General features: G+C 41.2%; 1 protein-coding gene across 1 annotated transcript; it reads right to left on the reverse strand.

Annotated features, from left to right (window-relative positions):
* Positions 1-585: 585 nt before the first annotated feature.
* bmpr1ba (bone morphogenetic protein receptor, type IBa) lies at positions 586-26,802 on the reverse strand. Its single transcript, XM_035166589.2, has 11 exons — positions 26,590-26,802; positions 8,981-9,140; positions 8,326-8,425; positions 7,428-7,530; positions 6,454-6,550; positions 6,191-6,329; positions 4,927-5,119; positions 3,599-3,896; positions 3,252-3,427; positions 2,989-3,119; positions 586-2,577 (listed from the first exon to the last, which is right to left on the reverse strand). The coding sequence occupies exons 1-11, from the start codon at positions 26,693-26,695 to the stop codon at positions 2,452-2,454; spliced, it is 1,629 nt and encodes a 542-aa protein (XP_035022480.1). The 5' UTR covers positions 26,696-26,802; the 3' UTR covers positions 586-2,451.
* Positions 26,803-26,838: the final 36 nt, after the last annotated feature.

The raw sequence follows: 26,838 nt of genomic DNA on the forward strand, positions 1-26,838 counted from the left end.
CTTTAAAATTTGGCTTGAATGTTCAATATGATGCGCAAATTAACTGATTAGATTTCAGAGGTCAAAGGTAAAGGTCATGGTGAACTCATATTGTTGTGTTCATATTTTATTGTTAATACAATATGCCTTGGAAGGAGTTAAACTGCACTGGTTGGCGAAATCATACAATCACAGTGTGATAATTCTAGTTTTACAGTTGCATTTCTCACATCTTGCACAATAACAGCAAGCACTGAAAGAAAAATCTAGTTTGTAGATCAGGAATACACAAGCTACATTTGGTTTGTGATAGTTAGATTTTATCCACTTTTTTCTGTGAAATCATATTTTCAGGCTCAGGACTCAATCAGTAGTGAGATGAAGAAGCCTGAAGGGAGGGAAATTGAAAGAGAAAATCCTTCTGGCGTCGCTGTTTAACATGCTGTGTGCTCAGCAGCACTGGTGGATTGTAATGAGGCATGCCACCTTTTTTTTTTTTTACCAAAAGGAAACATGGAGAGCATGCCTTAACTGTAAGAGACGCTGCCGAGCGACTCGTTAGTATGCACCTCGCTCAGCGACCACAAACTGTGCATCAGCCATGAGGATGAGTGAAACACTTTATTGTGGGAATGTTCAACCTTTTTTTACTGAATAAAAACAGCACTTCCTCTCACAGACAACTACAGTAGGTACAGATTAAATAAGGCACAACACCCGAGAGGAAAGAAAGGGCATTTATATCACAACAAATCTGTCACACACAATCCTCCGATGGTGACGAGCACGGCGTGATTTCAGTCAGCGGAGACCAAAAAAAGAAATGCATTGACGTCTCAAAGGAAGTTTCCAGAGGATTTTACAAATGGGCCGCTAACACAAAAAAATGTGTTGTTGCTTTTAAGGGACGTGTGGAAAATAACAGTAAGTAATGAAAGGTCCAGATTTATCTCTACAACTGGTCAATATAGAGGCTGTGAGACCCTTAAATCCAAACATTTTCCAGAGGGGCTTTATTTGAGATCACAAATTTGCAAGTCTGATATTTTATGGACCTTTTCCTGCCAGCGCCCTGGTAAAATGTGAATTTGAATTAATGGAGAAACTCGCCTGAAAAATGTATACTCAAGTACCATTTGACTTCACCTGCAAACGTTTTATTTTGAATCGGTTTGACATGAGCTTTACTGTACATGAACGAGGCCCTCTGGTGGTCAGGAGAATTCTGATGGTGTGATAGTTTGACGACAGCTTGGTGTTTTGTTTTTAGGACCAGTCAGTTTTTCAAACATAAACAATGACATGTCATTAACTGTTGGCTTCTGCTCCAGGTGCCTAAAATCCACTCAGCCTAGCTGAATGATGGTTATCCGTCTTGATAAACAGATTGTGTTACCCCTAAACTAACACAGTCACAGTTCCACACATCTACAATAGATCACTACATCATCAAGCAAGACGTGTACAAGTTTCAGATTTCCATCCTGTAATTGTGGTGGGTGGTCAACAGGTGGCCCCGTTCTGCTTCTCCCAATCTCACGTGAGCCTGCTGTCCTCACTCCAGGTCTTTTTGAGGGCAAGGAAACACAGAGGCCTGCAGAGCCTCAATACACAACTTATTTGGACATATACATTTTATTTTTTTTTCCACATAAAGTCTTGAAGAGTTTGAGTTTTACATGAAAAATACACTTTTTAACAACTTTCATAGACCATCACAACTCAAACATACAGGTACAGCTTTTCTTCAGTGTCTACAAACGGTACCAGCGTAAACAAAACTTTTAAAGCCTCAAAATACCTTTTTTTTTTATTTTCTGTCATATTGTGTCAGTCATTTTTTTTAAAAAAGCTGTCAATTAAAGAGTGACAAAATGTGTTTTACTCCAAATTATAAATCCAGGAGCGGGGTGAGTGTTTTGAAAGGAGGTGTGGTGCTGCAGTAACAGGTTGCCTTTAATTACATCTCTTCAGTTCTGTCAATCAGACCTTCATCTACAGGTAGGGTAGCTTTCACAGAAAGCAGTGATATATTATTCCACTCGCTGGTCAGTAGCCTGTTGTTTGCCTATCTCTGCAGCTACAGTGCCAAGTCAAACGTTTTCTCCAAGGCCTTCAGAGCATGTGAACAGGAGCCTATAGCAGGAGTCCTCACTAGTGTGAAAGGAGATCGTCTCGTCTCCTCTGGTGGACGGAACAGGGCCATGTGAGACCTGATTGTTTTAATAAACCTCTGTTGTCCTGTAATCTTTTTTATCTTTTTTTTTTTTTTTTTAATGGGACTTGTGTTGCAGGGTTCTGGGCATCTGGACTCAAAGTCTGTGATCCTGCGATCTCCAAAGTGACCTTGTTGCTTCCTGTTCTGCCTCCGTTTCCCAGAAACAAACAAAAAAAGAAAGTTTGTGCGGCCTGTGCCAGTGTGATTGTTAGTGCCCTTTCTAAGTGTGTAAACACACACCTGGCAGCGGCTGCTCACAGCTTGATATCCTGTGACTCTGACATCTTGGCAAGTGTCTTTTTGACTCGCAGCGCTGTGAGGCGGGAGGCCGGGTTGTGGGCCCAGCTTTCTGTCATCAGCTTCCCCATCTGTCTCAAACACTGCACAGATACAGATTCATGTTACCAAGGTTATTCATGTGTGCATCAGTGCATGAACACATTGACATGTTTACCTCCGCCAAGGAACTTGTGTTTTGGTGGTTTGTTTGTTAGTTAGTCAGCAGGATTACACAAAAACTAATGAACGGATTTCCACAAAACTTGGTGGAGGGATGATACACGCGCCAAGCAATTTATGTCATGGATCATTAACATTGTGAGATATTTAAAATTTCCACCAATATCCTTGAGAAATATTAACGAATCTTTTTTTTTTTTTTTAATCTTACAAATTTAGGAGACTGACATCTATCAGTGTGTGTATTTTGGTGCAGCTTGAATGAATTGAAGGGAACTGTCGGGGCCTTGGTGGAGGTATGAGCTCTAGTGAGTGACTGTAGATTATTTTACCTCATCGCTGGTCCATCGATTAGGAAAGGATGGTCGTAGTCTCTTGATGCAGACCACCTCCCTCATGTCTTCATATGAAGGGTCGGTAGGAACTGACTCATGATACGGCAACTGGTACTCCTCAAGGATCCCTACAATAAGAGAGTTTCAAAAAAAAAAAAAATTCAACAATGTTTTCAAAATCCATACAGCATTCCAATCGGACATTTTTTTCGGTTTCTGTGAATGAAGGAAAGCATAAAAAGTACGTTCACTGCACTGACCTCCTGAGATGCAACGCCGAGCGATCTCCCAGAGAATGAGCCCAAAGCTGTACATGTCGGCCATGATGTACGACTGAAAATGACTTCTGTTCAAAGTCTCGTCCAGAACCTCTGGAGGCATGTAGCGCTTTGTGCCGACTCTGGTGTTGGGAGGGATGTCTACCTCGTTGGTGTCACTGCAAAGTCGGAGATGAAAGAAACCATTTTAAATTAAAGACCAATTAACTGTGAACATTACTGAAGCCTTTGAAATAATACAAGTTTTATATACTGAAATTCTGCACGACATAAATCAAGGACTTTCTGAAATCATGCGACACAGCAGCACACGTCCCGGAGACACTCACCTGATGAACTTGACCGCCAGTCCCAGATCAGCTATACAGCAGGTCCCGTTTCTTTTCACCAGTATGTTCTTACTCTTCAGATCCCTGTGAGCGATGGCGGGTTTTCCCTTGGTGCCGAAGATCTCCGTGTGGAGGTGACACAGTCCCGATACAGACGAGTAGGCCAGCCGCAGCATGGCTTTGTTGTCCAGGGTGGTGGATTTGAGGTAGTCGTACAAAGAGCCGTTTTCGTGGTAGTCTGTGATCAGGTAGAGCTGGGTCCAGGAGCCGGTGCCTTTAATGTCTGCGGCTATAAAACCTGTGAATGAGGGAGGGGGGGTAGAGAGAGAAAAAGGAATTTTATCAGGTAAAGGAGTCTTCATGGCCTATGAGCTAAACTGTGGTAAGTTCAATATAGTTTTTTATTCTATTTATGGGAGCTCTTCCTTTGGTTAAGTTTTGGAGGAGGTCATTTCAATATTGTTGTAGGAAATTACTTTTGAAACTAACTGGTCTGAAATGATGTACGAAGTCATTTTAGGCTTTGTTTTCGCGACAAAAAAGTCTCATCAGATATTTTTCTTGTGACTTTTAATTATAGAACTGAACATGATGTCATGCTAAGCACTACTGTTATCAAAGGGATGTGACAGTTTGAAATAGTTCACTTGTGCAAACTACAAGAATAAACCTTAAAATTTGATATTTAGTGCAAATAAGCTGACAATATAAAAACAGTTAAGTAAACGACTTTAAAAAATGTTTTTCACTTGCTTACAAATGTTGTGTGCATTCAACAAATGGTGCTTTACAATAGAGACTAATGTTTATGAGACATAAAATCAGTGAAAAGGTAATTTAATAAAATATATTTTTTAGTACTAAAATATATAAATTATGAGAAAAAAATAAAGAACGAGTTAAATCAGCATTAAATTATTATTTATATGTAAATATAATAATGAAAGTTTTATTTGTATAGTACCGTTCATACAATAAATGCAGCTCAAATCTATTTTTCAGTGTAATCTTTTTAGGAAGCCACAGCATCAACTCATAATGAATATGAATACATTTACAACACAACAGCATTATGCACAGCAGCATCTAGTCTGTCTTCTAGTTTACTTGCAGGTGATCTTTGGCCCACTACATGATTATTATGCATCTTGTGGCGTTTAATTATTCCAAGTGTCGGTTCAGTTTGTTGTTGTGCACTTTTTAATTTGCCGTGGTACATAAATTAAGATCGTTAATGAGTTATTTTTTTATTATTATGATGACAAAGAGTATAGTCGTGTAATTAAACAAGATGGAGGTGGCTGAAGTGAAAATGAAGAGAACCGTACCCAGTATGTTCTCGTGTCTCATTAAGACGGTCTGGTAGATTTCAGTCTCTCTGAACCAACTGGCCTCTTCAGTGGTGAAGAAGACTTTGACAGCCACCTTCTCCCCCCTCCACCGGCCCATCCACACCTCTCCATACCTCCCCTTGCCGATCTGCTTCACCATCTGAATCTGCTTGGCTATTGTTCTCTGGACCTGAGGAGGAGAAAAAAGATGGGATCACATTAGGGTGAATTATATTTTGTGCTTGTGAAATATGTTGTAGTTGTACATAGCCTTTTGTGAGAATGTAGGTTTTGTAGCTGTAGAAATATTTTGTGAGAGTGTGAAACCTTTGTGCACTCATAAATATTTTGTACATGTGTAAAAAAATAAATAGTACCCGTAAAAATATGTTTGAACATATTTAAAAACGTTTTGTAGCTGTACAAAGAATTTGAACAAAAAGGTTTTGTATCACTTAAAATATTTTGTACATATTTACAAGGTTTTGTAGAAATATTTTGTATACGTGTGAAAAAGGTTTATGACAGCACAAATATTGTGTACGTGTGTAAATATAGTTTTGTAGCAATATAGATATTGTGTACATGTTTATTAAATGTGTAGGAATATGTGTAAACAAATATATTTTGTGTATGTGTACTTCAAATTTGTGCATATTTGAATATTTTCAACAGTGACATTTCACAAAGTGAAAACTTTCCCTGAAGTTACAAGCTTATAACACAGACACATTTCTGACCCTTTCTTTGCTCTTGAGCTGACAAGCCAATCAGCACATTACCCATTTAAATCAGACGAAGTCAAACTGTCCAATTAGAAGACCCCCTGGTACCCTGGACCCTTCCAGATGTCTGCTAACCTTAGCCTAGCCATGCACAACCAGAGCAGCAGCTACTCTGATCATGTACAGCTGTGGTTTAGTGTGATATCACAGCATCATTATATTCTCAAGTATGTCTGTAATGTTTTTGTTTCAGAACCTTTCCCTCCTCATCTTGTGAAATGAAAATCCCTGAGGTATGGTTTAAAATGGATATAGGAGCTGGCCAGCAAAACCAGAAATTTGTATTTTGATTAATTCTTGGCAAAGTAGCATTTACTAATAGTTATCTTTCTTGTAAGTGTAACATTCAAAATGCTCATCTCAGCACATGTGATACAACCCAACCAGTAGCGATACCACGATGTGTGTTTATATTGTGTATCCATGGAGCATCTTCTGGATTTAACAGGTGCTTAGCTGCAATGTGGGTATCTCACCAATAGAGGGAGGCCTGAGCCCGAGCCAGAGCTTTGAGACTGCTCTATCAGGTCCTTCAGAGACTCTCCGGGGGGAATGTAGGTCTCATCCTGCTCCAGACCGATGCTGTAGCGAGGACGAGACTCCTGACGCTTATACCTGCAAAACAGCATCATTCAGAACACCTTCTTATAAAAGCATTAACTGTGTGTTACAATGTGTAAAAGAAACAACTGGTGCCCAACGAATGATGCTGTAAACTCTGTTAAATGGATGTAATTACCTGAAGTAGCAGAAGACAATAATGACGCCCAGTATGATGCTGCAAACAGTGACTGAGATCAACAAGGCCATGTGGTGGATCTTTCCATCAACATAGACTGGAGAGGGGGAGAAAGAGAGGGGAAAGAGAGGGGTGAGATAATACACATGGAGCAGAGGGGAGGGGACGACATGACAGACGAAATGCTGCTTTTCCAGACAACCACGATAATGTGATACATGTGCAACAACTGGACATTTTCAAGAAAAATGCCTGGGATCGGTTTCTGCTCAGAAAACTTGAGCTGAAACAAAGTAAAAAAAATAAAAAATAAAATCAAAACCTCCAACATCCCTGGTAGTGAGGTCATGGGGAGAATTATATGAAGAAATCAGTCATCCTCACAAGTCAGTTAAAGAAGCTGCGTACAGTAAATCAAGTACAAATCATATTTCACTCATCAATTTTTCATTTTCCTTTGGCACACTCTCTTCTCCCTCAAGGCCCCAGTCGACGGTGAGAAGAAGCCCACAGCCTAGTCGATGAATTATCTTCCTGATCCCCTATGATAGGGTTTCAGATTGATGACTCTGCCCTCAGTGCCTGCTGGGGCTTGGGATTTCACTGGGAATCTTAGCTTACTATCTCTCAAATACACAAAAAAAACAAAAACTCGCGCACATGGAGTATAGTGTTGTACCCAGCGGAGAGCTCAGTATTCTCTCGACACCCAGAGGCCTTGACGATGCAGGACAGTTTGACAGTAACTCCCTGTCTCCTCCACGTCAGAGGTCTTTGACTCTGACATTGTCACCATATCGCCACATCTGAATCCCGTGTGCCGTAACACCATCGGTCACAGTTCTTGGCCCCTGTCTATATCGCTGTCACCGCACGCTGTCACTGTCACCTGTCAGCTAGAGGACAGGCGGCTCTTTAAAAACCCGCTCTAGAGTTTCATTGGGTTGCGAAGGGATGAGAGTAGATAAACTCACGAGGTGGCTTGAGCGGTGGCAGAGTAGGATGCAGGTCTCTGTTGCAGTAATCTTGGTCCGTGCAGCACTCCAGCGATCTCCTCTGACGCAAGTTCCATGTGTCCTGGAAGACAGAGGAGTTATTTTCATTAATGGCTAAAAGAGTTATTGATCAGTTGATTGGCCGATATGATCGACAAGTTATAAAATATTCAACTGCCCAAACATTAGATGATTGCACGTCATAATATTGGAAAACATTCAGATTTATGATAAATCACTGAAGGTCTTTTTCACTATTTTTTGTGTAATCTTAAGACTAAAAAATATAAATTATGAGAAAAAAATAAAGAATGAGTTAAATCAGCAATTAAATTATTATTTATATGTCAAAGAATTATAATAATTATGAAAATAATTATTTGTATAGTACCTTTCATACAATAAATGCAGCTCAAAGTGGTTTACATACAATATAAATGAAAATAAAAACATGTTAAAATGACATCAAAAAGAAAAGGAAATAAAATTGTATTAAAACAAATGCATAAAAACTAAAAAGAAAGAAAATGATAAATAATATCAGAGCAGGCAAGTGCGAGATCTGGTTACAGGCTGAAGCAAAGAGAGATGTTACAGTAATCCATTTGGCTAGAAGTCAAGGCATGAATCAGCTTCTCAGCATCTGTCTGATTTATAAATGACCAAACCTTCGCTATGTTTCTAAGGTGGACAAATGAGGTTTTGTTCACCTTGTTAATGGCCTTGAAACTCAGATGTGAGTCTAAGATAACACCTCGACTTGTCACCTCAGACTTTATCTAATTGTCATCTAAATTAAGGAATTCTTTTAGCAAATATCTGAGATAGAAGATACAAAAGGAAAAAAGGCTGTAAAACACGTCATCACCAAACTTACCCGACACTGAAACTCAGACCCGACGAGCCCCAGGCAGCCTGCAGTCTGGACCGGTACCCCTCCCTCCTCCTCCACCATGGTAAAACAGAAGCCATCGGTCCTGGAAAACAAGGTTCAGCTACAGTAAGAACAGCTGCTTATATCGTCATGGCAACTGTCTGTGGACGCATAACCAAACAGGCATTTACTAAATGGCTATAATACTGTGAGACTATGAGTGAGTTGTACGAAATGACGATGCATGGATGGATTTAGATTAGACTTGGTGGGAATATTACTTAGATACGAGCTTATCTCAAGATGAGGCAAAGTTGCAATACCAGCAACAATATAATAAGACTTTTTTAAAACAATTTTTGGAGATATTGCTTCATCCTCTAGGACACAACATAAAGCTTGTGTATGGCAGAAATAATGTCATAACGAGTAGTAATGTATTAACTTTTGCAACTGATAAGATTAGAGACATGATCTACAGCTCATTTAGAGGAACCAATCATTCATCAATCATATGGTATTCATGACATCTTGATGACGCCATAATGAAATGGCTTTAATTCAATATAAAAAAGTTAGCATGATTGGAATATATACAGCATGCTTGCAGGAAATGCTTTTCAATCTTTATGTGCATGACTCCCTCTGCTCTCCCTACCTGCACGTGTTGTTGGTGGAGTCTTCTGGGCAGTGGTGGTAGCAGTGACACCACAGTAGTGGGGTGGACAGAGCAGGCGCTGTGCTGCCACTCATCTCCTTCCCACTCTCCACCGCCTCCTTACTGGAGCCTCTTAGCAGCATACCGTCCAATATGTTGCCTGCAAAGCACAAAGGAGGAGAAAACAGGGGGAATTTAGCTGGAAGATCACATGTGCCAACATTGCTGTCATCAAAGAACTGAGAATATCTGGAAGGGATTGCAGTAAAAGTCAGATGGAGGCGTTTCATTAGATTTGAGGCTCAAACAAAAGTTCGATTGAGAAAAGAGATACTGTAAATCATTGGGGGAACATGTTCTAACGCACTGAGCTTGTTCAAGCAGATATTTCAAGTTGGGCTGATTGATCGACTCTACTTGACACCATTATATCCACCACACCCTTTGCTGTTAGTCTATCAATACACTGACCCCACTCTGTGGACTCTCCACTGTCATACAGCACACATGAGCAAGCTTCAACTGCTCTTACATGGGAGCCAGTGTATTGGCTTTGTTCTGTCCCCGTTTGTCTGATTATCTCCACCAAGGAGGTGATGTTTTCGTCGGATTACGAAAAAAATAGGATCACACAAAAACTACTGGACGGATTACTGTGAACTTGGTGGAAGGATGCGGTATTGGTCAGGAAAGAACCCAATACAGGAATTTTGTTTTCACGTTCTTCAAAATTGCGATATTCTGCGTTTTCAACATTTGCCTTGATTTCTCAGAACAATTCATGGATCTTGATGAAAATAACCAGGCATGTTATATAGAGAGATATGCTCTCTACCGAATGCCCTTCTAGTTGAGGTTGTGATGCAACTTGATAGTTGTCAATCTTTTGTGTTCTTTGGCAGTTGAATTATAATGTATTAATGCTGTAATTCTGCCACTGCTTCTGCTGTTCATAGTTTGCTCCGTGAGCCCAGACTCCATCAGCATGCACCTGTAGGTCTGCGAGTTCCCCTGGGGCAGAAGTTTAATATCTTTACTTCCCAGTCTCTGCTGCGCCAGCGTACGCTTGCAGGGTGTGACGAGGTTAGAGCCAAGATGGCAAATATCTAACTCCGTATTACCATCATAAATCCATCCCACATGAGCTGGCTGACTGTGCAGAAACATAATCTAACTTACTGCAGTGAAACGGACATCGGTTCCATTGAATAATAATAAAAACGTGTATAAAACTAAATAAATATAAAAGTCACAGGGAAAACTGGAGAAAAATATGAAACATATAAAAAGAAAAAGGAAACTCCGCTCCAACACCTGATACGGTGAAATGAATTCCCTCACAGCAGATGTTTTTCTACGCTCACAACCGATACAGCTCCCAAGAACTAGAACGGAGCTCTTGTACTCCCCAGTTATCCTATTTCAAAAGGGCACCTGTTTGTCACTTGAGGGAGAAAAAAAAAAGGATCACGGAAGTATCTTTTCTTCATGGCTTTTAAGATTTTCATTCATTCCAGCGTGATCATTGAGACCAGATGCTCAACAGCTGCGAGCGGAGATCTTCCAAAGTAAGCACGAGTCCTTCCTCTCTGGAAAAAAAACAAACTACTAGCAGATACAGAATCTGTTCTCCTACTCCTCTTTCAACGTCTCACTCTCCAGTTCAGTGGATGCTTCTCACAAAGACTGACAATCAATAAACACAACAGGCAGTGTGTGCAAGGGCGCGCTGACAATGTATGAAACAATCATACACTTTAGATTCTCTCTGCAAACGTCAACTGTCCTCACAGTGAAAGTTGTGTATGCTGAAGCATAAGTGATTGATATAAACTCCTTAGGAATTTAAAGCATGATAAGTGCATCTGGTTGTAATTTGAGCTGTACATCTTGAGCTACAAACTCTTTTATAGAATACGTTTCGCTCAATCTTAGGAATGCACGTGCGATGCGTGGTCCAAATGTGTAAACTTCAAACTACTGTCCTTGTCTCATGCATTTAGTTTAAGGCTACCTAATGGGGTAATATAAGTGGAATAGCCCTTAAGTGCAACAAGAGATAGAGGCTTTTCTGCATTTAGTCTTCTTTGAAAATGTGTAAAGCATGAAATCCAAAATGTGTGAGATGTCATCATTGTGGATCCTGGATTATTACATTAAAAAGACTTATTCAGCCACACATGTATGCTAGTCATAGCCTAATAATGACTAATGGGACCCAGCACTCGTCTTGAAATACTTGAGTTTCAGCTTCAACTTTGGATGAATGATGGAAGTCTAAGCAGTTAACTACAATTGCTTAATATAAAAGACTGCACTACTGTACATCCATGGTCAAAATGTATAATTCTTAATGTTGGACAATTGTAATGTATATTTTAATCAAGCATTACAATTTATTTTTCAATGTTTTCTAAGCAATATTTTATTGGCAACTAGAACATCATAAACACCATAATCAAATAAATTTGTGTCAGAATAAGGCCAACAGTCAGAATACTGTTGTCCATGTAAACACAGCCAATTTTATTATCTGTATGTTCTTATGTAGATTATTTTGTTTTGGAACATCACATAAGCCTTGTTTAAATGGCATCACAAATGAGCTATTGCTTAAGAATGGCAAGAAGTATTTAATCTTCAAATGTGTTTAACAATAAAAAGTCTTTCTCTAAGATTATTGACTCCACCATGAATGAAAACTTAGACGTTCTAAAGTGAACAGTTAGACTCTGTTAACACACTCAATAAGAAGTAAGAAAGACTAAAGTACAGTATCTGCTTTGAACACCACACTGGAATAGATGGAAACTTGGAAATGTGCTGTGAATTTTCAGGGTGGTTATGCGCTGTCAATCAAACGTAAGATAATGGCGGGTATCTTCTCTTTCATCTGAGCTCAGCTGTCTTTCACAAAACATCAAAGCACTTCCTCTGGGGATGAACGCATAAAGCTCACAAATAAACACACACACGCACACGTGCATTACTACACACAAGCCAGAAACGTGTGCATGTGCACACATGTGCTTCAAAAATGTTTCTCCCCCTCTCTCTGTATATTTCCCTGTCACTTATCATTCCTGTGCTTTGTTGTCAGTGTTGAACTCGTGTTTTTTGACATTCATGAAACAAAAAGTTGCCGAATGCTCAAAGAAAGAAAAGGTACAACTAACGCTGAGACTCAAATGCTGTAGCTTTCCAATTCTATTCTGATCGAAAGCTTCGACGTTCTCCTTTGTGTTAATAGCAGCAAATGCTGTCGAATAGTTGACGTGGTCCATCTTATTTATCTCATTCATGATAAGCTTGAATTTGCACGGACAATTAAAAAGGAACTCTGATAGCACAAAGCTCGTCAGTGTGAGACAAAAGTGTCATTATGTTTTCCTTTCCTCATAGTTAAAGTAGTTCCCCATCGTCAAAACACAAACATTTACAATATAAATGTATAGATTTCATAATATACAGTTACATAAGAATTTTCCACACAATTCTAGTTACTTTCCATCGAGCGTTTCCCTTTCTAAATGTATCTCTACACTGAGATGTGTTGACAAAGCTGCGAGAGGAGGACGGTGGGGTTTAAAGGGGTCACATTAACAACTGACCGATTTGAGAGAAAGGGAGCGAGGAAGAGTAGGAGGGGGAGAAGAACAGGGGATTAACAAATGAGAAGTGACAGAGCTGCGGGGAACTGGTGGGCAGTTTAGCAGCCCACAGAGGGGACGGGGCAGAGACCACTGGCCTTTTCCACCCTCACTCTCCACCCCTCCCTCTCTCCATCCCTCTCCCTCACTTTGTTTCACTCGTTTCCTTCCTCTTTCTTCTCCATTCTATCTCTTTACTGTGCCCCTCTCTGCCCTTTTTTCTACATATAACCCTCACAACAATGCAAAGAGCGTAGCCTTTTCTTCCGCTATTCAAACGCTACATTTGTTTCCTCTCTTTCCTCTCTTTCCTGCTCACACACGACCTCCCAATCTTTTCTTCGCCCCACCCGTGTTTCCCCTTCTCAGCTTCCACTCTCCTTGCCCTGCCCTCCCGACGCGAGTGCAGAGGGCTGTCATGTGAGGTGCTGGTGTTCTGTTGACAAAACACAAAGCCTTTCACGTCCGTCCTACACCTGGGATCCCTGGCTACTGCTGTGAGTGTGTGTGTGTGTGTGTGTGTGTGTGTGTGTGTGTGTGTGTGTGTGTGTGTGTGTGTGTGTGTGTGTGTGTGTGTGTGTGTGTGTGTGTGTGTGTGCGTTAGTGTGCGTTAGGGAGCGAGAGTAGGAACAGGGAGAAAATCCTCAACCTGTGGAGACTGTTTAATAATTAATGGTTCTTAGCCAAAAACTAAATGTAGCGTTTCTGTGAATCAGTGTTTTTGGTTCCATTTTGGTTCCAATAATTCCATTATTTGGATCTTTCCAGTATATTGAAATACTTTACTATAAAATTACCATTTACCATATGACCATATTTTTCTGACACTTAATTTATAATCAAAGAAGCTGCATCATTCAAACACAGTGAGACTTCTCTTCTCCAATCTCTCTCTTTACTGTGGCCTATATCTCTGTCTCATAATCATGATCCAGCATCATAATTATTTATCTTAATGGTTTTCTTCTGTTTGACTACCAATATACTTTGGATACAGAGACTGTTGATTTTTCTGACAACTTGAAATTTAGAAGATGAAACTACATACATTCTTACTGTTGAAAGAATGTAGCCTATACCTTGTCATAAACTGTTCCTTAAAGACATGAAACAGCCTTTCATTACCTTCACCAAAGAGGTTGGGCATTCACCCCCTTTTATAGTAGAGTGTAATAGAGTGTTTGTTTGTTTGTTGGAAGGAATACATTTTGGCTGCGGATCCGGATCAAGAATCTAACATTGTTAAATTTTCAAAATTTCAGTGATAACACAAATTGAAAAAGATTTATAAGGTGTGATTTATAAGAAGATGTGGCTCCTGGGGTCTGGCTGGTGTTTAGGGAGGCACATGTAAAAAAAAAAAAAAAAACTGCACTGACCAATAGGGCTGCAGCTCAAACCCAAAGTCCACTAACATCAAAACAAGCTTCAAGGACGATTTGTTCGCTGAGAACAGTCGATTTCCCCGGCTCTCCACAGACACTATAATCGTTTCAAGCTCTTTCCCTAAAATGACCTTTCAGACACCAGCCTGAGCTTTCAGGTCTCCCCTATAGGCTTTTTCAGACTTGATGGCAGGATATAGGGGCCACTGTCAACACGCAATTAACAACCGCGGCCCCACTAACCCCCCCCCACCCCAAAAAATCTAAGGCCTCTTTTCAACAGATGCAGCTTTGTACAAACTGAACGTTCAAAAAAAAAGAAAGAGAACGACAGATATGCGGGTAGTCCGAGGGGAGAGAAGTGAGGGAGAGCGATGTCGTGCGTGAGATAGAAAGATGAGGAGGGGATATTGAGAGGAAGACGGACCGACAGAGGGCAACAGCAAGAGAGCGAAGATGTTCATTAATTATCCCGGCCATGTCAAACAAGGCCTACCAGAAAAGCCCTTTCACCGAGCCCATATAAACACCGCCCGCCTCCCCTTTCCACTTAAGACGCACTCATTTGACAGCGCCGCTCCCCCTCCTTCCCCCCCGTCTCCCCCCATCTCCCCTCTAAGTAGTAGTTCATCTTCCTGGTGTTTGACAGTGCTGTCTGTACAACCAAAGAAACATGAAAGGTGAAAGGTTTCTTTTTCTTTCTCCCGCTCCCTCCGTTTCTCTCTCTCTCTCTCTCTCTCTCTCTCTCTCTCTCTCTCTCTCTCTCTCTCTCTCTCTCTCTCTCTCTCTCTCTCTCTCTCTCTCTCTCTCTCTCTCTCTCTCTCTCTCTCTCTCTCTCTCTCTCTCTCTCTCTCTCTCTCTCTCTCTCTCTCTCTCACTCTCAAGTTCGTGGCTCTCTCGCTCCACTTCCACGTACTTTCGGTGCCTGGTCTTATCTCCGTGTTCTTCTTCCTGTCACTGCTGAGATGAGCCGAACCATCCCACATGTGCAGGAATGTCTTAATGAACCCCCAGTTTGGGATCTGGAGGCTGGATGCTGGGAAGCGAAGGCTGCCTCTCTTTGGCTAAACTTCAGTCACTGTGACAAAGATCACTCTCTTGCCGTTTTCCTCATCTTAATAGTTTCTTCAAAGTAGTTATCAACTATTTTAAAGTACAGAAAACTATATTTTACTACATTATTATTGTGCTACGAATATTTGAGGATCAGACACTTTCCCTTACACTTTGAATCAAAGTTGGATGAAGCGGTTCTACTTATTGACACTGGCATCAGAGGGAAAAAAAATGGTTCTTTCTCAGTCTCCGGCTCATAAACACACACTCTTATAGTTCATGTTGTATACATTGGCGAAGTCGAGGGCAGGAAGAGGTCATGCCCAATTACTCCTTTTGCTTGTCAAAAGAAACCTCACTCTGCTGTTTTCCTCCTTCCATTTTTACACCGCACAGTTTCTTTTTTCTCCATTGAGGCACTCTCATAAGGCAACATCCATAATAGTACATTTTCATTTTAGAACTAAAATGAACTCTGTCCACACGAGTGTGTGCGTGTTGGAAATGCAGCTGGTTGCAAACTCACAGCAAATAAAAAGGTGGAGCTGCTGTTGTGTTTTTACGTTTTGCCTTCACAGTTGGTATTCGAGTCATAACTGATAACAACGAATTAGGAAGAAAATGTGAACTTTGTTTTCCAAATCAATATTTTATAAAGGAACAAGTAGGTATATTTATGCTTCAAGTGAGCGTAGAGTGTAGCAGGGGGGATGTAGCAACTTCCAACTGAATTCAAATCAATAAATCAAAAGTCCTGTGAGAAACTAAATGGTGCCATAGCTATCCTACCAGGATTGAGACCAACCTGCAAGTAGCCAATCACAGAACAAGGAAGTGATGTCATGTGGCTTGAATGAGGTTTTCTTTAGCAAAAAGAAGCACAATAACTCGTGAGAATGTGGATGAGTGAAGCTTTGGAGCTGCATTCAGCATTTCTATCCTCCAACACAACAGCATCATCAACAGCTCGTCAAACATTCCTCCATTATGTCACACTGATGAATGATGCAGTAATGAGCCAGTGCCACTCTCTGGTTATACAGCTGTCATCTGCCAGCTGTATGCCGCGACCTGTGTGTGTGTGTGGGTCCGTTCATGGGGGTGAGTGAAGGCCTTCAGTGTTCCCTTCGGAATACAGGGAAATGATGAAATGGTCCTTGAAGGAGGTGTGAGAGAGCAAGGCAAAGAAAAGGGAGAAAGGACACCAGCTGGTCTCTTCATCAAAAGCTCCTTTGCTCCTTCTCACAGCCATCTGTGTCACAAAACATCAACACATCAATTCACACACACACACCAGGCATCCCACTGCATCGCTGGGCTGTGCCCTGGTGGTAATTCTGATGCTACTGGTTTAAATTTGGCTCGTAAACTTTGTTCTGACTATCACCTAAAGCTGATTTATCACAAAGGTAAAAATGAGAGCCACAGATGCCAGGTGTTGGACAAAGTAAGGCTTATAGCTCACCTGGTAGAGCTGCCGCCCCATCAAGGCTATTCCTCACCCGTAGCAGCGCAGGTTTGATTTTGACCCGCCCTGAGCTACATGTCCTCCCCCACTCTCTGTCTTCCCCCTTCACAGCTTGCTCACTGTCCTCTCGCCCCCCAAAAAAACATTTAGAGGGGCTGCAGGTTTGGTTTGGCCCTTTGCTGCATGCGTTTCCCTTTTATAACTTGCTCTACAATAAATGCCATAGTGCCCAAAAATGTGATGGAACATTTTAGTTATATCATCTATCTAATAAACACTATTGAAATCCAAATGTATCATTGAGAATATCTGACTGGATAAAAAGATTTAATTCAAAGTTCACGCATGTAAAGAAGATGAAAAACTTTCTCCTTCATCTCTTCTCAAATAGCTGCTCTGGAAGACAAATGAAGCAAGACAAGAAGCATCTTCTACAAATCCCTTAAAGCAGCTGCTCTTTTCTTCCATCAGACAAATGTGTATATCACAAAGGAATGCCGGACCATGTGCACGAGCGAACAGAGCCACACCGCATGTGCAGCGCCTGGACCAATATCCATGTGTCAGTGTATTCTTCAAAAAACACCCTATACTGTAACAGAACATGCTCAGATACAGGGCCAACACGCAGACAAATACTTTTACAAAAGGAGTCAATAATTTGTATGAGCATTAGACAACACATATACAATCAGTAGATAAGAAGAAGGGAAGTGTGTCTCAGAAACAGGTTGGTTTTATAGGCAGCATTTTTGTTGGCCCAGTCAACAAGACAGATGTGTAGCAGATTTTAATAAGCAGTTTTTTCTTTCTTTCTTTCTTCTCGCCTCTCTGGGCTCATTAAATTTGATTGGCTATGGCACAAAAATAATCCAATACTCTCCAATATCTACACACTAACACATGCACCATCTGTGGCTGTGGCAATTACTGGTATCAAACGATGCATCGATGAACTTTTACCAATCACTTCCAATAGTTTCTTGGAGTCAGTCTTCCACCGTCAGAGAGCTTGTCTAAACAATCTCTACCTAACCACAAATCAGACGATAAATCCACAGCCTTCAACATGTGGCTTTGAATGCAAACTGGCAAAGATGACGCTTTGTGTCTGTTACATCTTAATGGTTTCCTTGTATTGTAAAAATCCAGATTTCTGATCCAAACACAAACAAAACAATGATAAATTAACAAATACTCCACTCGTCACCTGATGCTTATATTAGCAACCCAGCACTCTCATTTGAAAAGCCAAAGATGACTTGTGTATAGTCATAATAATACAACAAAAGTCTGTTTTATCACAGATTACACATAACGTAGAGTAATAAGTAGCATTGGGTTACAATATACACACACCCATACAATCTATTCAAAGTTGGCAGCTATTTTTACCATAAGCTATTCCCATGATATCATCATGTGATTCATTGTTCCATCATAGTGGTGGTATGCAAAATTCATTCCTTTAAACTGATAAACAATAGACACACAGTTCACAGTTGGCCATGGAAAATATAACAACTCAAGTTGAAACGTCCACACGTGGAGCGACTCAAAGCACAGACGTTCACAAGTTAAAGGAGAATCACAGCATAGTGGAGACACTTTGCATTTTTGGGAGATGTAATCCTCTGCTGCTGGAGACAGGGGGAGTGAAGTCTAGTCACATGATGTCATGTTGGTGTGTCTGTGTATACGTGTGTCATGTACAATGTGTCAGACTGAGACATGGACCACTAGAATCAATGTTTCAGTTCCATGTCTGTCAAGACTTATATAATGTAAACAGTGAACACTTGGCAGGAATTTAATTAAAGTTATTAGGTGAGTTGACAAGATCAACATATGAATGTTTGGGTTATGGCCCAAGAACTTGTTGTTTGAGGACCCAGTCACCCTATCCTTAGACTAACAAATCTCAAAAGTCCAAGTGCTCAGGAAGTAGAACAGGTGATGTACTAACCAGATGGTCGGTGGTTTGATCCCCAGCACCTCGGAATCCTTCTGCATTCCGAAGTGTCCTTGGGTGAGATACTGACAAGTGGGCCGACAGAGTGTGAATGATTAAAAAAAAGGTGCAGCATATTATAGCGCTGTATGAATGTGTGTGTGTGTGTGTGTGTGTGTGTGTGTGTGTGTGTGTGTGTGTGTGTGTGTGTGTGTGTGTGTGTGTGTGTGTGTGTGTGTGTGTGTGTGTGTGTGTGTGTGTGTGTGTGTGTGTGTGTGTGTGTGTGTGTGAATGGGTGAATGTGGCTTCAACCATTAAGCACTTTTAATGGTCCATATATATATTTCCATCCATTTATACGAGTGGATGTTTGAGTGAGATGTAATGATGTTCCCATGTGGCATTCTTGAGCGCGATGTTCACACAGACATATATATGGACAGATGGATGCCTGGAAGTGTGGCGACAGTGACCTTGACCTTTGATCAAAATCGAATCAGTTCTTTGAGTCCAAGTTAACGTTTGTGCCAAATGTGAAAAGAAATTCCCTCCCGGCGTCCCTGAGATAACGTGTTCAAACCGAAAAAAATAATACCTCAGGCTACGACTGTCACCAACGTGGAGGAATAAAAAACAGACAAAGACCGGAGAGATAAGTCAGAGTAAAACAACTTGGAGACACAATCATATTACAAAGCAGCTGACAGACATTATGTGCAGTGTCTATTCAGTGAGTTTGTAAAAGTTAGAAACAAGAAGGGATCTGTTCAAAACGACTCTAAACAAACCAGCTCCTTTTTACTTTCTAATTCTGGCCCATTTCTCACATTTTTTCTGAGAGGTACAATCTAAAAATATCTACAACATCATATCAAATACACAGGGGGTTTTCTTGCTGGCGGGCTGAGAAATGTCCCCACTTAAAACACCCATTTCCTGCATGATTTCCTTAAATAAATACTTCAAGTGACACAATTCTTAATACACAGCAAACCACAGACCAAAAGAACAAGCACAGTTCAGCGAAGGGAGATGAGAAAAACTGGAACTGAAGAGAAGGGTGTTTATTTAATCTTCATCTCTCAACAAAAAGTTACAAATCTCAATATAGCTTCGGTCCCCGAGTCAACAATAACTAAATTTAAACTCTGAGTTGGGAATTTCCACAAAAAAAAAATAAAGTAAAACAAACAAAGTTTAGGCAACACATAGCTGGATTACAGTGAATTTCCCTGATGATTAAGATCAGTTTGTACTAACTGCTGGTTCACAGAAACCAGGTCAAGCTGTTTTCAGGGTAAATCACAGGCTGATAAGAAGCAGGACGACATATTGAAAGTGTAACAACTTGTTTGCTGTTTTTAACCTTGGTAGATTACACAGCAAGTGTTTCTGTGTTTGTCTCCAACTTGACACCATCAATAAAACATAAAGCCTCCTTTAAGAGGAGTAAAGTCGGTTAAACCAAATGACAGGTTCAGCTGCCTTTGATTTTGTACTGGATTTCCAATGACCTGAGGACTTTGAAGGACATTTTACCCTGCCACCATTTCCATTCATCTCTAATAGTGAATAAAGGTAAACATATCCTCCTTGGTGGAGGTAATACAATTAAAAAGCGTAATAATTAAAGCCATTTAACCAGCATGTATTCCCTACAGCTTCAAGATTTATCAACCTACAAAACATTATGTAACTTCGACCACCGCCTACTTCCCGATGATTTCAACTCCCTACAGTCTCATGCAGTGCAGGCATTTAGATGTATTCAAATTTAAAATGTGTCTTTGATAAATTACTGTACATTTTTCATTCAAGTGTTGTCAATACCAGATTCTGCCAACAGGCCCACGAGTATAGCAAGTCTCTGCTAAGATTTGTTGTGGAGCATCACAGGTGCTGAGCCGCACCGGCAAACACAAATGTGTGTTACTAAATGGTTTCAACCTCGATGCTCTGGTCTAACTGAAAGAATAAACACCCACCCATAAAGAGTGTGTATAAAGATACCAGAAACTATGATTTCTCTTTCAGGACACATCGAAACGTCAGAGAGGGGCAATCAAAACACTCTTTGTCAGCTAGAAACCCCCCCCACACACACAAACACACAATCATGGTCACGCAGAACTAAGAGCCACTGACAACGACTGCTTGGTCTAAATGATAAATGAACAAAATCTGAATTTGAGACATCTGACAAACAGGCAAATCTGTTTGAGTGTAGGTGAGTGCCTCGCTGTGTATCTGTGGGAGTGGAGATTGTTGCTGTGTGTGCGTGTGTAGTTTTTGTGTGTGTTTTGTGTCGAGGGAGGGTTGATGGTGTTAACATTACAGCTGCCATGTGTTTATTTCCCAGAGTTCTGGTCTGCGGCGTCTCAGTCATCTCCCCGGGCTTAAACACTCACTTTCCATCCATTTACAGTCTGCATGTGTGTCCGTGTGTGTACAGTACTGTGTGAATGCATGTATGCTGCGAGGATATTAATGTATCTGAGCGTGTGTGTGTTTACAGTTGAATGCGTCCCACTGTCTCCTCTGTGTGATTAGCTTCCCATTAACTAAGTCACATATCACCCATCACTTGCTCCAGGCCTCCTTTATACTATCTCTATGGACAAACATGCTGTCAGATAGAACCTCTCTCTCCCCCTTCTCTCTCATACACACAAACACACACACACACACACCAATCTGGACACCCATTAGGTACCTAACATAGCGTACGATGATTGTCTCTATTGCGAACCCATTTGGTTAAAAGTGGACATCCTGACAGCCACAAATTACCTTAAATTACAGCCTGTGAATTTATTCACTTTTCACTGCCACGTTTAAAGTTGATGACAATGATACGATTTTTCTTAGGTTCACACACAAAAGCTAAAACTTATGACGGTGAGTGTGTGTGTGTGTGTAGACGGGGAGTGCATGGAAAACCCTAAGCTCTCCTAGTCCCAGGGCACTGCGCCTTCAACCAGCCAGCTTTGGACTGCTCTGTTCTGCCTCACCTGTTATCTGTCCATCACTGCATTGTGTTGTACAGTGTTGTTATTTGCCGGAGCTCTCGGGGCACGCACACACACACACACACACACACACACACACACACACACACACACACACACACACACACACACACACACACACACACACACACACACACACACACACACACACACACACACACACACACACACGGAGTGTCAGGACTTTGCTTCACAACAACTTCTTCTGTTTAAGATCAAGTTTTATGTGCAACAATAAAACTACTGACAATAAAACAGTGTGGCTGCGGGATAAGTGAACGTGTCTTCGGCTCATTAATGCTAACTGAACGGTGTTGCATTTCTGTTCAGGTAAATCATTCGGGTAAAATGTTTCGCTGAGACTCACGCTCTCCTGACGCACGGTGTGAAACACTGATCTCTACACCCAAAAATGTGTAGTTCTTGTTGTAATGTTTCGTTCAAGCACGCCATAAAATACATTTCCACGGATTAAAAATGGCTGCAAAAGCGCACAAAAATTCACACACACAATCGCACGCACACACAAGTTCCCCCCCTGCTCCAGCTGTGTCTTAAGAAGTCAGGGCCAAACCGGTAATCTGACTGGGATAGAAGTTACTGGATCTGTATCCATTACAGGATGTAATACCCCTCAGTCCCAAACTCTCCTCACTTCCCTTGACCTTCCACCCTTCAGAGGTCATTTTAAGATTTTTTTTTTCCTGTGTTTTTCAACAATAAGAGCCAAGTCGAGCGTAGCATATCAGGGACTCGTATGTCAGTAAACCCCTATATCCACCACATTAGCCTCTCTGGTCTCCCTGGTCTTGTTAACCCTCACCTGTTTACACACACACACACACACACACACTCCCATATCAGATATGTTTTGTGGCCGTGACTGGTTTATTTCAGGTGTAACACAGAGAATATAAAAGAGGGCTAAGTCTAAAGGTGTGAGTTTACTTCAGGACACCAGCAATTTGTTTTTCATCTGCCGGCAGCAGCATCTTACCTCTCTGGTTCATCTTTACAGCCAGAAGATCCGTGTAGTTCTAATGAGGTGTCAGTTTCCAGAAAGGGAACTCAACACATCCTGTCAGGAAGCTTAGAGACTGACGAGCATGAGGCACGACGAGCAGTTTGGTGGAGTGAGTAAGCACGACTGCCTTCTGCTTTTCTTTACTCTAAAGCGTTTTCTATTCAGAAATGTCTCCACCAGCTCTTCAGGAGGATGAGAGTTTATTCATCGACTTCCTGAGAGAAAAGTTCCCCGATGAACCCTTGTGGTTTGAGTCTGAATGGATTAATGTGAATATGTCTGAGGTGATGCATCCATGTTACTGTGGGTGATGTGAAATGCAAATGACAGAGCGTGCAGCCTGACTTGTCTACATTTGGGCTTCTCCTTTGCACCGTGGGAACAGTTTTGAGGAAAATTGTCCTTAAAGCATAAACTCACTGAAACCTGAAATCCCGCAGCAGGTGTTCGGTGACAGACACAGACGAGGATACAGCTCGTATTTTGCCAACAACTGCAATTTTTGTATGAAAAATTTAAACAGATAAAATTAAAATGCAAATGGCGCGGCACATTCCCAGTACTTTTAGAGCACACTGTCAAACAACGGCTGTGCAAGGGGATTAATTTGGGGCTAAAAACCGTGTAGGTGTTTTATTGTTAAAACAAAATTCTGCAGGGAGCAACAGAGTCTCATTAGCGGCCAGTGACAAAAGCAAAGCAACTGGCAGAGCTTTGACTGTGAAAACCGATACAGCCGTGCTTATTTCCACCAAGGACAATGAAATGTAAGCTATCACGCTCACTCCTCACTTCCCAGAACTCACAGTGAAGGCTGCAGCCTGGCGTAGGTGGAAGGTCAGAGAAGATCCGTGCATGCGCGTTTGTGTGTGTGTGTGTGTGTGTTCGTGTGTGATTTAAACAGCGTGCGTAAGTGTGTGCATTCCCTACGCTCTCATTTCACCTTGAAAAATAATGAACGCATCGTCCTTCACTCGTTTGCTGCAGAGACAATGGCCAAGACGTGCTGCAGGGCAAACTGTGAGCATCATGCAGACACAACACTGTAGCCGTCAACAGCTAAAATCCATAAGTCTAGTTCACCTGTGGCTATAGGACCAGATTACACTAACCCCAGCTCCAGACTTTCATTCAATACATCAAGCAACCATCTGTTGTTAAGGAAATTTAGAGAGTGTGTGGGGGAGACAGGAAGAAAACAATGAGTAAAATGCAGATAAAGCAAAGTGAGATACAGATCTTCCAATAAATTAATAAATCTCGCTCTCTGTCTCTACCTGCACCATCTTTTTTTTCCAGAAAACAAATATTTGCCTGTTGAGTCACCGTTGAATCTGATGCCAGGACAATCAATCATCCGCGTGTCAGCCAATGAATGAGGCTGTTGCTGGTCCAATCAATCATCTATGTGTCAACCAATGAATGAAGATGTTGCTAACAGGCCTTGGGGGGATTTCTATTTGAATACAGTTTGAACAGTTTGGAAGTGCTCGCATTGAACACACCTCATTTGACTAGATTGAAGATTTAAAAAAAATTAAATGGCATTTTTCTAATTTATAACCTGGGTATTTTGCTCATCCCAGGCCTGTTACTATGGAGACTGGAAAGGTTGTGGATGTACATTTATCCAGTGAAGTACAAGACAAAGCATTCAAACTTTATCTTGCAGTTTTATTTTTTAACCCATAAAGATTTGGTAATAAAAGTTAAAGTCCGGCTGGCAGGAATTTATTAGGGTGAAGCCTAAGAAATATGTCCTCATATGTTTTCAGGGGGGATTCATCCCAGATCTGGCATATATAACCTACAGCTGGCGCACTAATACTGGTATTAGTATTGCATGTAATCGGACTGAAAGATTACATCCCATCACCTCATCAAAAATATGTAATATAGATTTTATCTATGTCCCAAAAGCACCGGTTGGTTAATGCAGCAATGTAAAGCGTAAAGGGAAGTTAAAACCATAAAAACACAAAGGAAACAAACATTAACTTTCATTACTATATCAACTTAATATTAAGCGAATGAAAGTGTGAACAACTTACTGGGAAAATACCACAAACAAGAAAAAATGTTGGTAAAGATCCAACTTTATGTCCAATTTTAAATATGTCTTCTTCAGTGGCAGCTGTTCTGCAGCTTCTCGGACAGAGCACTCAGTGTTTCCATGAATTTGAAACATTCAGGCAATTCTCATGTTTGCGTCCATGTGTACACATGTGTGCGATGCAAATGCTCCAATGTTCATGGTTTTCAAAATGACTGATAGTCCTTTCAAAGTGTGGCTTCAATGATATAACTCTGTGAGCAAAGAAAGTGAGGCTACATCCACACTAATGTGTTTTGATTTTAAAACAATGGAGAAAAGTATGTCTTTGTTTAAACCAAGACGAGGTGGAACAATTACTAAATATAGGTCTAGAACACTAGTGATATGTTATTTAACCACTGGTGGATGAGGCTTATGCCATTTCGTTTTCTTCAGGAAAATGGTGATAAGAGTCTGGTGAATAGGGGCAGGATACGTCATGACCCAATCAAGAAGCGATTCCAAAAGTCAAGAAGCGGTTCCAAAAGTCCCAAATTCTGCCTCTGTCCAGATCTAAACACAACCCCACTTTTCAAACTAAAACAGGGCCAACGTATTTACAAAAGTCTGCAGTAATTTGGACACCTAGTGAATAAATAGCACGCGTGATGCATCATAAAACTCAAAGGCTATAATACATTTTAGTTTGTGAATGCAGCCTGAGGCCAAAGGAGGGGGAAGCCCAGCATGGATTCCATAGGAAAGCCAACTCGACTGGTGACAATGACAGGAAAGATGGACGAGAAAGTGGGGGTGACAGGCCGCCAGAGGTCACAGCACGACCGGCCACATAACACACTGAGTATGAGGTATGAGACCTTGCTGGCTTAACTTCAGGGATCCCAGCTGAAACAATCTCCAATGACTTTAAATAGACCAACAATAAAGAGACAGTGGAGAAATATGTGCAAACACCTTCACCCAGAGGAAAAACTTCTAAATGTATCGCGGACAACTACACAGCTTACACAATATTTACTTTTTTGAACCACTAACTTTGATTATGATCTACTTAACCACTGTAAAGCTTATATGCAGGAGAAACATCAGAACAGAAGCTGAGTGGAACCTTAATAACACACATCACGACACCAAACATAACAGAGCAATAAATCGGACACGTTCTCTCTCTTAACACCTCGCCAATCACACTCCAAACATGGTCACAGAAAAAGAGGCTGATGCTGCTAACGGTAACAGTGTCGCTCCATGACAATATATGTCTGTTTTGAAGGCGAGTGCACCGCGACTGAGGATATGCAGCTGTATGCCACAGCAACCACGGCACTTCAAAATGAGTGTGGATTAAAAAAACAGGGTGACAAAATCACTGAAATACTGATTTATCAAACAAATATTCTTCAGATACCTTCAGCAGGAAAGCTTGTTATAGTTTGTTGGCAACTCAACTAATCAATATAAAAATGAAAACAATATACAGCAAACAGATAATATTCTAATAATCAATTCCACAGCTGCATCCATAAAACTATATAAATTGTCAATAGTAAAACAGTAATGAATAGAAATAAATATGCGAAATTGAATGCAAAACACTGCAGTCATGCAACAGAAAACATGCGTGATTCCCTGATGTAAAACAGCCACATACATGTTTATGTTTGGGACCATGTCCACATCAGTTGCTGCGTTTTGGAGCCGATTCCTAAACCTGACCGTCATCACGAGTTGCAAACTACAGACACCGCACAGCAGGGCACAGACGAAAAGCTGCAACTTTAACCTCAAACTGTCCAAGTAAGACAAGAGAGAATAAAAACCCCAGTACCACTTGTAGGAAGGAGAGAGAAGAAGAAAACCCCCAGGGCTATGAGGTTTTAAAGAAATGAAACACTTGAGCAACTTCACAGCACGGCAACATGAAAAGAAAACAGCATCAAGGTGGAGGGCAGCAGCAGCAGCAGAGCGGAGAAAGTTTGCAGGGACTCACCGTGTGCTTGTGCGTGAAGAGAGAACAGTCCGAGCAGCAGCAGAGGACTCCGGCTCCAGAGACAGAGAGAGAGACAGCGCTCCAGCCTTTCTCCCTGCACTGGCATGGTAGAGACTGCCGCTCCGCTCCTCTCTTCTCCTCTCTTCAGTACACTCCACACCACAGGATCCGCCACTCACACACTGCCTCTCCCCCCGAGAGTGTGTGTGTGTGTGTATGTGTGCCAGAGAGGGAGGGGGAGAGGGAGAG

This window comes from Hippoglossus stenolepis, chromosome 9 (genome assembly GCF_022539355.2).
Source record: "Hippoglossus stenolepis isolate QCI-W04-F060 chromosome 9, HSTE1.2, whole genome shotgun sequence".
Classification (NCBI taxonomy): Eukaryota; Metazoa; Chordata; class Actinopteri; order Pleuronectiformes; family Pleuronectidae; genus Hippoglossus; species Hippoglossus stenolepis.

Excerpts from the sequence above, each read along its gene's own strand:
- bmpr1ba (XM_035166589.2), bottom strand. The coding sequence starts at position 26,695 with ATGCCAGTGCAGGGAGAAAGGCTGGAGCGCTGTCTCTCTCTCTGTCTC. Across the intron at positions 7,531-8,325 it reads GGTCTGAGTTTCAGTGTCGG|GACACATGGAACTTGCGTCA; the intron begins GTAAGTTTGGTG and ends TCTGTCTTCCAG. Across the intron at positions 3,897-4,926 it reads GAGACACGAGAACATACTGG|GTTTTATAGCCGCAGACATT; the intron begins GTACGGTTCTCT and ends CCTCATTCACAG.